The 16350-nt window shown below is 54.7% G+C and overlaps 1 protein-coding gene across 1 annotated transcript in view; it reads left to right on the top strand.

The window, feature by feature from the left end:
* LOC119098011 (homeobox protein Hox-B7-like) overlaps window positions 1–15339 on the top strand; it is a 46089-nt gene extending 30750 nt beyond the window's left edge. The window contains 4 exon segments of the mRNA XM_037220943.1: window positions 10184–10524; window positions 10526–10540; window positions 10825–11098; window positions 14789–15339. Of these exon segments, the coding sequence (XP_037076838.1) occupies window positions 10291–10524; window positions 10526–10540; window positions 10825–11098; window positions 14789–15048 (783 nt within the window). The 5' untranslated portion in view covers window positions 10184–10290 and the 3' untranslated portion in view covers window positions 15049–15339.
* The last annotated feature ends 1011 nt before the right edge of the window (window positions 15340–16350 follow it).

Genomic DNA, 16350 nt, shown 5'->3' with positions numbered 1-16350 from the left:
GAGGCGGGGGCGGGGGAAGTTATAAATCCAAACCTGAAACGTTTGCGAAGCAAGCGTTTTGGTGGAACGTGTTCATGATCACGTTTTTGTGAACAGTCAGTTTTCGTCACGAACCGGTGACAAATCTTTTGCACATGATCAGGGTTCAAGGTAGTGAAACCCTATCCAGCACCTTCAAACAGCAGCTGACCGAGCAGTGGCCTCACATAGTGTGGGGCTGAAAGACTGACTGAGCAGCGGCCTCACATGGTGCGGGGATGAAAGACTGACTGAGCTGCGGCCTCACGTGATGTGGGGCTGAAAGACTAACTGAGCCGCGGCCTCACATGGTGCGGGGCTGAAGGATCCGGAATTATTTCCGCTGCCCAATCCAACAGAAGTGATGAGCAATCAGCTATTGACAGTCTGATTTGCAGACATCCGCTGCAGCGCAGTTTATGCCATTTGGTTTGGAATCTCACGAGCACACATTTTTTAACAATCAGACAGTTGTCACGACCTTAGTGTAACAACTTAAATTGAATTGCTCCATCCCAGCCCCTTTTGGTATTTTACAGCCCGGTTCATGAGCTGGCTAAGAGGCTAGGTCAGCGCAATCAACAATTGCTTACGAGGCAGCTGTAGAACGGTTCGCAAAGCTGTTATCATGAGCCAGGGCACTTTGGGTTTAAAAATGACCAAACGCTACCCTATCCCGCCCCTCTAAGACCTCTAGCAGCCTTACAACTTGGCAGACCATAGACATTGGAGGAGGATGTCTTGACTGAAAAGTAGGGTCACATTTAGAATATTACTCACGACTCAGTTCCCCTGAAACTTTAAAAGTGAGAGAGCTTTAGACATTTAAGCTTAAGTAGAAGAGCCAGTGCTAAAGACCTTGCATTTTGGCTGCCCTGAAATGTCATAACTAAGAGAGCTAGAAACCGGTCGAACGAAGGTTAAGCAACGTCAAGCTTTAAATAATGTCGGAAGTGCCGTCAACTTTCCTCTCCAACTGATTTGGATCAAGATGCATTTTCAAATCAATGTGACACTCATAGTAATTTCTAGTCTTTCTGTTCAATGACCTGATCTGACTTTCAAAATGCCAAAGTGAAGAAGATCTCTCGAAATTATTTCGAAATTCTGACTGACAGCCGCCATGAAAACTGCCGTCGGCATCAAGTCTTGTGCAATAGGTTGATCCTCGCCATTTAAGGTCAGTGACATCATTTTGCTCATAAAGTTAAGGTGGGACACCGGTTCACGTGCTTATTTTCTGAACAGACATGGTCTTGGTGTGACAGCGACTCATACCACGATACTAAACTTGTTTCCGACGTCTTAAAGTTTGTCTCTGAGAACTGTACAGTTCACTTACACATCTGGAAAGCTGTGCCCAGACCAGGGGCGTCCGACAAGAACCACATTCACAGGCAATCTGGTGTAGTTGATCATGCTGAGCAACATCCACATGGTGCAAAGCGCAAAACATAACGCCGAGTATTGGGACTTTGTACCATGCTACGATAATATGCTGAGAATGCTAATGACTTCCTTTGAAGCCTGCTTTCACAAGGCAAAAAGCAGTTGCTCCAGCATGATGAATAACTTCCGTCACTTATCTTATTCAGCGAAGAAAGGCATTTCCATCATTTGTGTTAACTGATGTCGTGGGTTTGTTGCTCAGACCATGAAGCGGAAATTAGCTGTGCAATACAACGCGGTTCATCAACGCCGCTTTGCAACGAAGACGGGCAATTAATATTCCAGTCAATTCGGCCGCGATAGAGATGTTAACAGAAATTCATGTTGGTGCACTAGGTACAGCTCTACAAATGTGGCTGACCAGAGCTTTGCGATCTTACTTCTGAGTATATATATATATATATATATATATATATATATATATATATATATATATATTACAACAACTTTAAAGTGCATTGCAGGCCGAAGCGGGCGCTGTGTTTTAGGCCGCAAGAATGACACGCAAAACGTGCCCCTTCCAACGTCAATTGTATGAATTTATGTTGGTTGATCAACATTTGGCATTGTCAACCGAAAGTGCCATTGATGATGTAAGAATTTTTTTGCGATTTTGCAAAGCAGCACGGCTGAGCTAGACTGACTGTTGGCTGCAGTTGAAGACTGCGGGGTGCGGTCTGCAGTGGTCTGTTTTGCCCTGCCGTGAAAACGCGCGGGCGTTATCGGGACGCTGTCATCTTAATGCAGCTCAAAGCATGCCCTGAGAATAAGCCTTTCTCACCACGTCCCCCCAGACTGGCAATATCTACCAAACAATGGGCAGCGTAGTGTCCTGCCGCGCACCATCCTGCCGTACAGTGTCCTGCCGCGCAGTGTCCTGCCGCGCAGCGTCCTGCCGCGCAGTGTCCTGCCGCGCAGTATCCTGCTGCGGCTGCTGCACAGTGGTCTGCCGCGCCGTGTCTTACCACGCAGTGTCCTGCTGCGCAGTGTCCTGCCGCGTGGTGTCCTGCCGCACAATGTCCTGCCGCAGTGCCCTGCCGCACAATGTCCTGCCGCACCGTGACCTGCCGCGCAGCGTTCTGCCGCACGGTGGTCTGCCACGCAGTGTCCTGCCGCACAATGTCCTGCCGCAGTGCCCTGCCGCACAATGTCCTGCCGCACCGTGACCTGCCGCGCAGCGTTCTGCCGCACGGTGGTCTGCCACGCAGTGTCCTGTCGCGCAGCGTCCTGCTGCGCCCGCTGCACAGTGCCTTGCCGCGCAGTGTCCTGCCGCACAGTGCTCTGCTGCACAGAGCCTTGTCGCACAGTGTTCTGCTACGAAGTGTCCTTGCCGCACAGTGTCCTGCCACACCGTGACGCTCCGCGCAGTGTTCTGCTACACAGTGTCTTTGCCGCACAGTGTCCTTCCGCGCAGTGTCCTGTTACACAGCGCCCTGCCGAGCGGTGTACTGCTGTATAGTGTCCTGCTGCACAGTGTCCTGTTGCGCGTTGTCCTGCTACATGGTGTCCTGCCGCACAGTGTCCTCACCGCGCAGTGACCTGCCACACAGTGCCCTTACCACGAAGTCTCTTGCTGCACAGGGCCCTGTTACGCAGCGTCCTGTCGAACAGGGCCCTGCTGCACAGGGTCCTATGCCCTAATCCATGTTTGCATTTCTGCGATCCTCTCGAAGATGTTTGTTGACGTGCCCATATACTATGCAAGCATTCGTTCGAGTGACTGCTGCTGTCGTGGTTATAAAGCTCATACAGGTTTGCGATGATAACCAGGGTGTAATGCCAGTAGGTGTCTTTACCTTTAGGGTTTATTTATTCAGCAGTCCTTGCACTTGACTGACAAAAACGTTTTTGTACTGCATTTCAGCGTTGGTATTTCTGGCATTTGAGCCTTGGCGACATCTGTCCAAATGTCGATTATTTATGGCGGCTGTCGAAAACAATTCGCAGGGGCCAAGGGTGTCAAACATTCCGACTTGTTACGCTCGTATGCACTTCCTTACCATGGTACACCATATTTCTGTGGAAGTTTCTCTAGCTCACGTGCGTTTTCCCTATTAGCGCAAGCCATTAAAAGTCAGATTGTGCGCCTCTCCATATCTTGGTTTATCTGCAGAATTCCTGATCGGGATGCAACAGCATTCCAATTGCCCAGAAAATAACCATCCGGCGTTTGGCATTTCGTACAAAATGAACGCAAAAAAGGCACACGCATTCCCAACATTTTTGAAAAATTTCGGCTTTGGCTACATCCATGCTAAACTGCCAATAGTTGCGTATATGGCTGATTGAATGGTGGATGGCGTCGACAAATACGGACTCCTGATGCCACCGGTCGTCCTCCACGCGGCGCCAGTCCACGAAATGGATCGCTCGCTGATTGGTCTAGCCGCCGGTCACGTGGTGCACGATGCCGCCGACCCATCGGACCGGGGACAGACTCCGACAGCCATGCCACGACACCGGGTCATGAGAGACGCCTGCCAGCGGCCGTTGTTGTCAGTGGCGAGTGGTGTCCGGACGTGGGCGGCGCGGTGACGAGCACGGCGTGGGCACGGGGCGCGGCTGGCACCGGCGGTGAGTGGGACCGGGGCGGGTATGACCGGGAGCAGCTCTGCCCGGGGCTTACGGGCGCATTCGCTCGGCGCGGCGGCAGGGGGGGGGGGGGCTGTTTGGTGCCCACCTCCGGTGCTGGCTGGATTTGTGATGATACGATACAGCTGATGGTTATTTCAGTTTGTTGTTTATTGGTCAGGTCATATGAGCTGCTTCTTGCGAGGTGACCGGTCATACAGAATTACTACTAAATACAGCGTTTGATAGCGTACAACAACATGCCATTTATTAGTGTATCGATGTGATGTTGCACAGTACAATTCTGCACTAAATATATAGTAATGCGATATTGACAGGTCTGTTTGCGCTGTGGACATGTGGAATCACGCATGCAGTAATTAGCAGGTAATGCGATATTGACAGGCTGTTTGCGCTGTGGACATGTGGAAGCACGCATGCAGCAATTGGCGCGGAATGCAATATTGACAGGCCTGTTTGCGCTGTGGACATGTGGAAGCACGCATGCAATAATATGCAGGGAATGTTGACGCGCACACGTATTTCAAAGACAGAGGTAGAGAGGCAGGTAGTCTATACACCTTTGCTTGAAACAATGACGTAATAACCGACATAGATTAAATCCCTGCGCACTTGTTGTCTGAGTCCCAACAGGAAAGGGCACCGTAAAACTATCCATAACAGAGAGCCTACAGGTGCAGCCAAGACACCGCTAGAGCGCCAGAGCGGTCCGGCTAGGCCAGTGGCACATGTGAAGGTCTGTAGACCCCACGTCACGGATCACCATCAATGTTGCATTCGACGGCCCCGAGTCATTGATGAGCGCCTGTTGGTGGTCGTTGCTACCTAGGCAGGCCATCACCTCCGAACAGAGCCGGCTGAAACAGCATTTGGGTAGAATAAGGCAGGAGGCCCATGGAGCGCCAAACAATCGGCGGAGGGGCAGAGCCACAGAGCAGGCGGGGGCAGTGGTGGCTGATGATTGTATGACTGGCAGAGACCAGTGCCTCCACCGCTGGCCCGCTTTTCCACGCGTCCTGCCTGCTCTTCAATGCAGGGGGCCGGCGGCGAACCCAGCATCTAATGGCCTCGCGGAAGCTGTGCATTGGGATATGTTTGCCATGCCGGAATATTGCCGGTCCCAGTGTGGACCGTGATGAGAGGCGGCGCTCACGATGATGCCGCATTTGGAGGGGCCGCCAGAAGTCATTTGGGGTGGGGTGAGGTCAGTGGAGGACGAAGGCTGTGTCAGCAGCTCGATGTTGTCAGCCAGAGTTTCAATCAAACAGCGGCGCGATGAGGAGGGGCGTTGTCGCGGGAAAAATGAATTGGACGCGCGTCTTTGCCATGCTGTGCGTGGTAGTCGCCGGAAAAAGACGTTCATTCATTTGCTCCGTCGACAATCATACTGATACGATGAACTGTTCCGCTGGTCATTCCGATGTTCTGAGGCATCTGCCCGATTGTCATACGACGATCTTTCATCATGGCAGCCTCCATTTGTGTGACGTGGACAGATCGGTCTGTACCTCGGGTCTCCCAGAGAGTGGTAAACCCCTCACGTTCGCGCTACTCTTCTCCAGACCACACACCCACCTACCCACCTTTTCACTCGGAAAAATTGTTACTGCCATAAACTAGAAGAGTATCTTTGTGTAACTCCCCATGCTTCTAGTTTTCCGGTGTAATGCAGCTGATGATCGGACGCTACAAGCTTGCGTCGAAAGGAACACAAAATTTCGGGTATGTAAGCACGTGAAGCAAGCTCCAAAATGGCATTCTTTCCCTCAAATTAATCACGATTTCGTGCTGAAACCCTGTGTCTTAGGAAAGTGGATTAAAAGGTTACTTGAAAAAAGGTTACGTGCCAGGCCACGTTATTTTTTCATAGCAATGAAATGGAACTTATTTTTAGAATGAGCCTTGTAAAGAAATGCAGGACGTATCTGTGTACACAGACATAATACATATCAGGCATTTGGAGGGCCAGTCATAAGCTCCAAGGAGGTGGACCAACTTTCGGAGAAAGGTTTTTGTCCGGAAAGATGAAGCCGACGCGTCGTACCGGGGACCGAATTCAGCGATGAATGTGCATTTTTTTTCGACCAGCATGGTAGGAAAAGACAAAACCTACTTCCGGGAAAATTATGAGTAAATGTTCCCAGACTATGCAGTGGCTGCGTCCATGGCTGTGTGCTGCTGGCCGGTAGTGCGCACAACCTAAGTATGTTTATTTAAATAGGTCATTGCTTGGCGAGGCATTCACGTGGGAAGTGGGTTTCCCATCGGCGCAGATCTTGACAAGCCATAATGACAATGATATCTCAAATTCGGACTGGAAATATCTTGGATGCACGTTTAGTCCAGAAGCCTTCTTGAATCGGAGAGGCTGAGCTTGCTGACGGCGGGTCGGCGCCGCCCGCAGCCCTCGCTGCTGTATCGTAAGCTCGTCTGGCGTTCTTGGCGGCAGCCAGTTTGTTGTGTCGGACACCACTGACCAGCATGCAGGATCAGGTTGCACGATCGGTGATCAGTGTTCCGCCAGGACTGGGTAGCTGATCGGTGTTCCGTCAGGACTGGGCAGCTGATCAGCGTTCCGCCGGGGCTGGGCAGCTGATCGGTGTTCCGTCAGGACTGGGCAGCTGATCGGTGTTCCGCCAGGACTGGGTAGCTGATCAGCGCAGGAATGGGTAGCTGACCAGTGTTCGGCCAGGGCCTGACCGCGCCGTCCGAGCGACGCGCGCTTGACTGGTGTTTGGTTGACGGGCCAACTGTCGCTCAGGGGCTGATTTCACGCCGACAGGGGATCGACACGGAGCACGGGGTACATATGACCATGCGCGCGCAGCCGAAGCATGCGCTGTGTGTCGTCCGGCCGCGCGATTGGCTGCAACATCTGGACTTAGCACGTGATTCGTCGAAACAGCTGATGAGCCGGCTGACCAATGGTCGTGGTCGCCAACCGAATATGTTTTCCAAAATTTAGCCCGGATCTTTTGATTGCGTGAACTTATGAGATCAAAGCCCATGATCTTCTGAGATCAGCGCGGCAAAGGAGCGCTTACCGCGTGAGCTCCGACCTCGCCATGCTATCATGGAATTCCTGGTCAACGGTATAGTTTAGTGGGAAAAACTGAACCTGCCACAATGCTCGATACGGCCCGGTCAGCCCTCTCCCGTTAGCGCTACTGCTACCACCGGTCGCAGCCCATCGCGGTCAGAGGCAAGTAGCGAGAGCCTAAAGCGATTCAAATCGACCCCATCACATAAGGGTGAATCGGAGGGCATGCACTCCAATCAGCTGAGCTATCGGGCAAACGTAGCCGAGCGCCTGGCGACTGCCGCCTCGCTTTTGTACCACAGGCAAGGAACGGGACCCATGCGACCTCGTATCTCTCAAGTTCTGACCTTGTTCGCCTGCACCGCCGTACCGGAGTACACGATCTCTAATTTTCGCGCTCAAAGTTCGCTTAAAGCGCTATACACACTAATCCCTCGGTCTCCAAGCGACCACGTCTTAATGAGGAAGCCCTGGCCTGTAGTGATACCAGCATACAACGGTTATCACCCTGTCATCACCTTCTGTGAAAGCCGGCTCCACTCGCCAACGTCTGTTTTGCGTTGAACTGGATGCTCTGTGATCCAATCATCGTCTCTTAGCTTAAGTGGTCTCGTATCCGACACAGGCATGCCATGTGCCACGGTTGAACGCCGTTTATGGCTTGGCCGGGAGCACGCCTTGTGATCTGCAGCCGCCTGACGTCCGCACATGCGGCGTGGTGCACCGGTGCACGGCCGACGAGCCGCCGAGAGGCTGCATAATGGGCACCTGCTCACCAGTGCAGACCGCCGGCGCGATGCGACACCGGTACGCCACTCTCTCACAGCGTCCGGGTGGCTAGGCAACGTTTCCCAAGACCACTCTCCGCAGCTCCCATCAGCTCGTGGCGATCAACAGCAGTTTGACATCGGCCCAGTCTCCGCGAGCACGCCGCCAGCACCCAGCTGTGCCGACCGTGGCGGGGGGGGGGGGGGGGGGGGGCAGCTGGAACTGGAGAGGCGTCTGCGGTCGGACCGCCCGCCTGCCGACGGTGCGTGGCCGGCGGCTGGGCTGGTGGCGGCGTTGATTTACACGCGGGGCCGCCGGCGCCGGCAAGCAGGTCGAGTGTGCAGCTGCGGGCCGCCGCCCGCGCCGGCGTCATTAACGCCAGCGAGGTGATCTATGCGTCTGCCCACCGCGACCGGAACACAATTAGTCGCAGTCTAGCAGGCGCGGACAACGGAATTGGGCGCCTCATGTTTGCAATGCTGGATTCGAGACAGCGGTATCATACACAGGATGTATTTCACGCGAGCGGCTGACGCTAACTGGTGGTTAGAGTACGAGGGCTGGTGTGAGGCGACCAGTCGAGGCGTGGACAGGGGTGCCACGGTCCGCAAGGGCTGTGCGGGCCGGACGGCGAATCAAGCACCCTGCTGAAGTGTTACTCCAGCGCCAGGTTACGCTCGCACCGATGGCATGCACCACTTTAGTGTCCTGTACCTCCTCGTGAGAACGCTTAAAAGACAAGGCTAATACCGCCTGAAGAGGCTCAGGCTCATATTTCTTAACATCATTTACCATATCACTCTTTATGATTATTACTGTTCTGTACTATCAGCATTTTTTGGTCACGGAATACCAATAAGGCAAGCTTTACGTACCTGCCCGGCCAGCGGAGATAGACTACACCGGCCCCAGCCAGCGGAGATGGACCACACCTGCCGCCGGCCAACGGAGATGGATCAACACCGGTCCCCGGCCGGCGGAGATGGACCACATCGGCTCCCAGCCAGCGGAGAGGGAACAGGGACCACACTCACCCAGGCCGATGGAGGACCACGCCCGCCCCTGGCCGGTGGAGATGGACCGCACCGGCTCCCGGCCAGCGGCCTTGGGCCACACCGGTCCCCAGCCAGCGGAGATGGGCCACACCGGCCCCCGGCCAGCGGAGATGGACCATGGACCACACCCACCCGGGCCGGTGGAGGAGGATCACGCCCGCCCCCGGCCAGCGGAGATGAACGACACCGGCTCCGGCCAAGGGAGGTGGACCCCATCTCCCCCGGCCAACGGAGGTGGATCACATCCATCCCAACCAGCGGAGGTGGACCACGATCAAACGTGGCCGACGCCCGTTGGCTCGTAAAAAGAGCCATTCATTGACCAGCGGGGATGGGGCCTGTGCGCGCGGCCGCTCGGCCCCTCAGAGAGGGTTTTGGGGACGCATGACTTACGAGACGGACCGAGGGCGGGGAAGGATTTATGCCTCCAGTCCCGGGAAGTTTCTAATTAACAGGAGTTCCACGCTCTGGAAATACATGGCGTCCGCTAGGAAGCGCATAAATCACCTGCGCAATCGGCGGTGCAAGCCATTTGCGACTGTGCACCGTGGAAGTATTGACCCTGCTGAAGCCTTTAATGGGTGTAACCGCTGGGTTCGAGGCGCGAACTGGCCATTTATTCTGTGGTTGAGAGCGCAGCTAGAGAACGATACACCACGTGTTAGCACATAAACTATCTCAGCTGCCCAATCTGGTCTTGTGTCTGCTTTTCACTATATTTTTGTTTTCACTTGTAACGCTGGTCAGGTGCGTCCATCCATGAACTTTGTTCAGAATATCCCGAAAGTGCTGGCTGATCGCGTCACCGGTGATCGGTGACCACGAGATTCGAAACTGTCATCTGCGCATCGTTAGCCGATGATGTACGGGTCACTAACTCAGCAGGTAGCAAATCCGGCTGTACCGAGCTCAAGAGGGGCCATCAATTCAAAGCGTGGCTTACAGCCAAGCCATATGTTCTGTGTCCAGACTGTGGTCGGCCAACGAACCGCGTTCTATTCTGCACGCCCGTCAAGTGTTTTCTCTCATATGTTGGTATAGCAAAATGCCAGATGTCGGCTATGTTTCACGTTCAACGCTCTCTTAGTCATAGGCCAGTTTTCTCCAGAATATCCTGCGCAGCTATTCATCTTGGCAACCCGTCCTAGCAAATGAACTACTCAGCCGCCTGCCGCTGAGAAGACAAGTGGCGCGCTGATTTTGTATAAGACGTTTCTCCGGATGTGGCGGCACTGACAGCGTCCGTTCTCCCTGTCCGCAGGCGGAGCGCCATCACGGACGGGAGGCTGCGATGCGCGGCGTTCCGTGCCGAAGTGATCAGTAGTGTTGTGTGTAGCGCGATATCGCCGGCGCAGTGCAACGCCTAGAATGCCGAACGACCCGTACCGCGAAACAGACTACCCGCTGCCGGACGCGACCCACCCGTGTCCGGGGCGGGGCTTTGACTTCGTGGCCATCCCACCCGAGTGCCCCCCGGCCGCGTCACGCGGCTTCTTTCAAACCATGGAACCGCCTCTACCGGTCCAGCAGCTTCGTCACCACCAGCATCCACATCAACAGCAGCAGCAGCAGCAGCAGCAGCAGCAACAGCAGCAACAGCAACAGCAACAGCAACAGCAACAGCAACAGCAACAGCAGCAGCAACAGCACCACCACCACCACAACCCCCACCACCAGCAGCAGCAGCGGCAGCAGCAGCAGTTGCACCAACAGCAGCTGCTCCAGCATCAGCAGCGGCTGCAGGCCCAGTCCCCTAGCGGCAGCAGCAGTCCCAGCCGCCAGCCGCAGCAGCACGTCCCGTGCCACGGGCGCGCCGCCGCCACAGACCCCCGCCAATACGCGCCGAACAGCTCGTGCGGCAGCTCAGCGCCGGGCCGCGGCGGCAGGCCGTGGTGCCCGCAGCCGGCGGGCGCGGCCGAGGCGTACGCGGCCATGTACCGCGCCGCGCCGGCCGGCCTGCAGTCGGACCCCGGCTGTCCGCAGTATCTGGCGACGGAGGGCGAGCGCCCACCGGTCGCGCGCCACTGCCCAGGGGCAGCCGCGCCCGACCGCGGTCCGTCCCCAGCCGGCCGGCTCGGCAGTGACGGCTACCTCGCGCAGGACGTGTTCGGCCGCGGTCCGTGCCCAGCCATCCAGCAGCCAGGCAGCCTCTTCCCTTGGATGAAGGCGCAGTTCGGTGAGTGCTATGCGCCAGCGGGAGCGGGGGTCACGAGCTTAACTGATGCACCAGCGGAAGCGGGGGTCACGAGCTCAACTGATGCACCAGCGGGGGCGGGCGTCACGAACTCAACTGATGCACCAGCGGGAGCGGGGGTCACGAGCTCAACTGATGCACCAGCGGGAGCGGGCGTCACGAGCTCAACTGATGCACCAGCGGGAGCGGGCGTCACGAGCTTAACTGATGCACCAGCGGGAGCGGGGGTCACGAGCTCAACTGATGCACCAGCGGGAGCGGGCGTCACGAGCTCAACTGATGCACCAGCGGGAGCGGGCGTCACGAGCTTAACTGATGCACCAGCGGGAGCGAGTGTCACGAGCTCAACTGATGCACCAGCGGGAGCGGGCGTCACGAGCTCAACTGATGCGCCAGCGGGAGCGGGGGGTCACGAACTCAGTTGAGGAGTATCGTGAACGCGGTTCTGTGATGATCGTGAGATCTCACCAAATCCGGGGGTGCCACTGGCCACGCCGCGTGTGTCCTGAAATCATTTGAATGCAGAAAGAGAGCGACCGATCTCGATCACCCGCGCAACTCAGCAGAACAACGCCTCCTTCCTGTCCGCCCCGACGCCCTCGACGGTAGAGAATCGCGCCGCTCGTCCACGGGGGAGCCTAGCAGGCAGGGGAGGGCATCGCTGCGCCACTTTTACCTTCTTTTTCGTCTTGCCAGCACACGCCAACCATCACTCAGGTATTGCGCCTCATATCCGGAGGATTACACTTCAGCACAAACCACTTAACTGGTATACATTTGGCGTTTCGAAATTTTACGTCCCAGTCCGCATTTCATGACAGCTTGAGTGCTGGCACAAATCATGTGCTTCCTACTTTGATACGGGATCGGACGACTGGTCTAACTGCTCCACAATATCGATTTTGAAAATCAAATACATCACACACCCGGCTGGTGCGCCCCTCTGTCGACCCGCTGGCTGTGTGTGCGTGGTTTCAAGTGTGGAGGTGTCTATGTGCGGCCACGAGTGTGTTGCCACAAGTGCCGGAAACCGGTCTTGCACTATAAACTATTCGTGATGCTGAAATGGGCCACAGAAACTTCCCATTGAATTATTAATTTTTATGGAGGGTTTAAGGCATCAGGTCGCGATAAAACAAACTAAAATGGGCCTGTCGTAGGCGCCGTGTCGGTCCACGGTGAGCGCTGGTCGCGGCTACGCTGTGTCGGTCCACGCGCTGTGTAGGTCCACGGTGAGCGCTGGTCACGGCTACGCTGTGTCGGTCCACACGCTGTGTCGGTCCACCGTGAGCGCTGGTCGCGGCTACGCTGTGTCGGTCCACGCGCTGTGTAGGTCCACGGTGAGCGCTGGTCGCGGCTACGCTGTGTCGGTCCACGCGCTGTGTAAGTCCACGGTGAGCGCTGGTCGCAGCTGCGCCGCATCCACCGACTCTAGTCCTGGAGTGCCGGCCGGTCCAACAGAAACGTCGATTGAACCAGCCAAACGTCAGACTCGATCAACCAAAATCGAAATGTCGATGGCATTTGGGGCCAGCATGAGGTCATAAAATGGAGAGGCTGTTAAAAAGTTGTCTCAAAGACATTGCAATGCTGAATGCTGTTAAAAAATACGCTGCCAAGTCATGTTTCTTAGTAGCGGAAGCCAGCCATGCTTCTTACCAGCGGAAGCTAGCCATGCTTCTTAGCTGCGAAAGCTAGCCAGGCTTCTTACCAGCGGAAGCTAGCCATGTTTCTTTGCAGCGGAAGCTATCCATGTTTATAAGCAGCAAGCCTTCGACACGAGACTCCGAGCGCGCCTGGGCGCTCATTACGATACTAACGGCACCACAGGCACGCCGTTGGTTTTCAATAGGCTAATGACCATTTCAGACTAAAAAAAACAGTGTTAATATTGTACCCCGCAATTGCATGGCATGTTTCGTAAGCCCCCAACAAATAATAATGCTAATCGATATCCGTCATAGCCAGGCGGAGCTACTGGTTACTCCATATGATTTATACACTGTGTCACGCTCAACGCTGGTTGTACGTCATCGCCAGGCGGAGCTACTGGTTACTCCATATGATTTATACACTGTGTCACGCTCAAAGCTGGTCAGACGTCATAGCCAGGCGGAGCTACTGGTTATTCCATATGATTTATACACTGTGTCACGCTCAACGCTGGTCAGACGTCATACCCAGGCGAAACTACTGGTTACTCCATATGATTTATACACTGTGTCACGCTCAACGCTGGCCAGACGTCATAGCCAGGCGGAGCTACTTGTTACTCCATATGATTTATACACTGTGTCACGCTCAACGCTGGTCAGACGTCATAGCCAGGCGGAGCTACTGGTTACTCCATATGATTTATACACTGTGTCACGCTCGACGCTGGTCAGACGTCATAGCCAGGCGGAGCTACTTGTTACTCCATATGATTTATACACTGTGTCATGCTCAACGCTGGTCAGACGTCATAGCCAGGCGGAACTACTGGTTACTCCATATGATTTATACACTGTGTCACGCTCAACGCTGGTCAGACGTCATAGCCAGGCGGAACTACTGGTTACTCCATATGATTTATACACTGTGTCACGCTCAACGCTGGTCAGACGTCATAGCCAGGCGGAACTACTGGTTACTCCATATGATTTGTACACTGTGTCACGCTCAACGCTGGTCAGACGCCACGCTCAACACTGGTCAGACGCCATCGCCAGACAACTCGTCAGGTCACTGCTTCCTGGGCTATGACCTGTATATCATACATGCACTGGAAAGGTGCAGGAGGGATGGAACTTTGAAGCCAAACATTCTTTATTACTACGCTCTGGGTATCGTGTCCAGCCTCTGCGCCTTTGCCGTTGGCCGACGTTCGCCATGGTAGCTCCGCCAGCGCCAGTAATTGTCGCCGACGTCGCCAGCAAGACGTGCGCGGCTGTCCGGACGCTAAACACGGCTGAACGACGTGTTTAGCGCGCCACAAAGGTCGCTGTGGTGCCAGGCTTGATTTACGACTGCACCGGTTCAGCGTGTGTGTTCTGAAACCCGTCTAAATGACAGCGTTCGGCTAAGTCGCGACGGTTTAAGGGGAGGATGCAGTCGTGTGCAGTTGATCGAGCGTCAATAAGTTCAACTCTCGTAGGTTTGGCTGGCGACGTAGGTGATACACCCTTTGCTACTTTTGCTGCTCACCATCTGCAATTTCGCGATGTGAATGAGGCTGTAAAGATTTGAACGGCCCATCAAACACGCCGGCAAGGCGACATATGCGGTATCTCCCTGCCATCAATATAATGGGAAGAAATTCTCTCCACTTTATACCCATTGTATCGTTTCAAGTTAAAGAGATGTGTGAAACGCCCCCTTTCCCTCCCACCCAACAAGCGACGTTTTATTGTTTTTGCAGGCTTGGTAAACACTCAGCTATTCGTGGATCGTTTCGTATGCTCCAGTGCCCTCAGGGGATTCTGTGGCTCTTCGAAGACCATGCGATCCTAGTCGTACTTCAGTGGGCCTCTGTCTGGATAATGTAACATGTTATTTCCTCGCTTCGTCTCGAATCCTCGTATCGTCTTGTTCCTACCCTGCGTACCTTTTTACAACGGTATGCGCGCTATTGCCCATATTTCGCACCACAGTGCACCGACAGTGACGGTTCGCAACGTTTTTTTTTTTCAGACAGGAAGCGTGGTCGGCAGACGTACACCCGGTACCAGACGCTGGAGCTGGAGAAGGAGTTCCACTTCAACCGCTACCTGACCCGCCGGCGTCGAATCGAGATCTCCCACCAGCTGTGCTTGACGGAGCGCCAAATAAAGATCTGGTTCCAGAATCGGCGCATGAAGTGGAAAAAGGAGCATAGGACGCTCGACACCACGGACGACAAGGCGGCGTCGGTGGAGGTGGCAGATGCGGAAAAATCTCCGGGTGGGGCGTAAATTATCAGCATTTCTGCGATTGCGGTGGTGAAATATTATTTGGCTACTGTGTAGGACAAGGCATGCTGGCGCGGGCTGGTGGTGCTTGCTGCTGGCCCAGTGATATTCGGCCGGTCGTTCATCGGAGCCGCGGATGATGCTGTGGAAACATTCGGTCCCGATCACCAGGTTACTGGCACCTCGGGGCCCGTCATCGCGTCATCAGGTGACGTCATCGGTTCGTCGGTGCTCGTTCGTGTTGTTATGAGATCGTCAGCTGTGGTGTCCAGCGCCGGGGGGTCAGGCAATACTGTGCCGCCTGCAGTCACCCATCGTGTGACGTCATCTCCCCACCGACGGCTGGTGACGTCAGACGACCAGAGACGTCAGAGACAGACGTCAGGCTGGGCCCGACGCCGTACGGCCTTACATCCGTCTGGACCGCTGGTGAGGCTGTCCAGCACGCTCGCCCAACTCACACCGATACTGGACATGACGTCTATGACGCCGGCTTACACAACACTCCTTGCACGCCACGTGGCAGAGGCTGTACACACCTACACCGGGTGGGGCGAAACGGAGAGCCAAAGCAATTTGGAGTCTTTTGTATTCGCACGGTGATGATATGTTTAAACCATTTGTATTTTATACGCAATTTAAAACGACATACAGCTTTCACCATCGGGTACGCTTGAGAACGGTTGATCTTCGCCCTCTTCGTTGGGAGGGAGATCATCTCGACCTGGTCTGACATGTTCGGACAGTAGGTGGCAGCGACCTCTCCCAGGGTCACTTCCATCCGTGCGTAGGACCTTACGCGAAAGGTTATGTATGCCGGTGCCGTGTGCATTTGTGCTTCGTCCAATTTGTACGGAAAAAACGTATCACGCAATACTGCATATGTGATTAGGAACGGAATACGTAACTGATTGTGTGGTATACCGATACGTAATACGTTTCCATACTAGCACCGTATTTTAGAACGCTTTCACTTGGTTGTTTGCTAGCCACTAAGGCCGTTTGTAGGAGGATGAGGTAGGTGGCTAGGCTCACTGCACTGTTGCAGTGTTCAACGCACTATAAGTGCATTCGTCTCACTGCAATTTTTGAATGTAGGATATGCTTGTGATATACGAAAAGCGCTGGCCAATGCGCCCTTTCACACGAGGCCACCGTTGGATGCATTAGTTTCGGCAGGCGTCAAACGCCTTTGCTTTTTGTGATTTGAGTCTCTGCCGCTGCGCAGTGCAATGTAGCGTCGCTCGCTTGCTCTCCCAAAGATCGGCGCGCGCGGCGTCCTCCCTGCGGTGCCTAGCACGCGTT

The sequence above is a fragment of the Pollicipes pollicipes genome, unplaced genomic scaffold, assembly GCF_011947565.3.
Source record: "Pollicipes pollicipes isolate AB1234 unplaced genomic scaffold, Ppol_2.1 Scaffold_4740;HRSCAF=5597_pilon_pilon_pilon, whole genome shotgun sequence".
Taxonomy (NCBI): domain Eukaryota; kingdom Metazoa; phylum Arthropoda; class Thecostraca; order Pollicipedomorpha; family Pollicipedidae; genus Pollicipes; species Pollicipes pollicipes.
The sequence above is the reverse complement of the archived record's forward strand: the minus strand, read 5'-3'. Positions and strand labels throughout refer to the sequence as shown.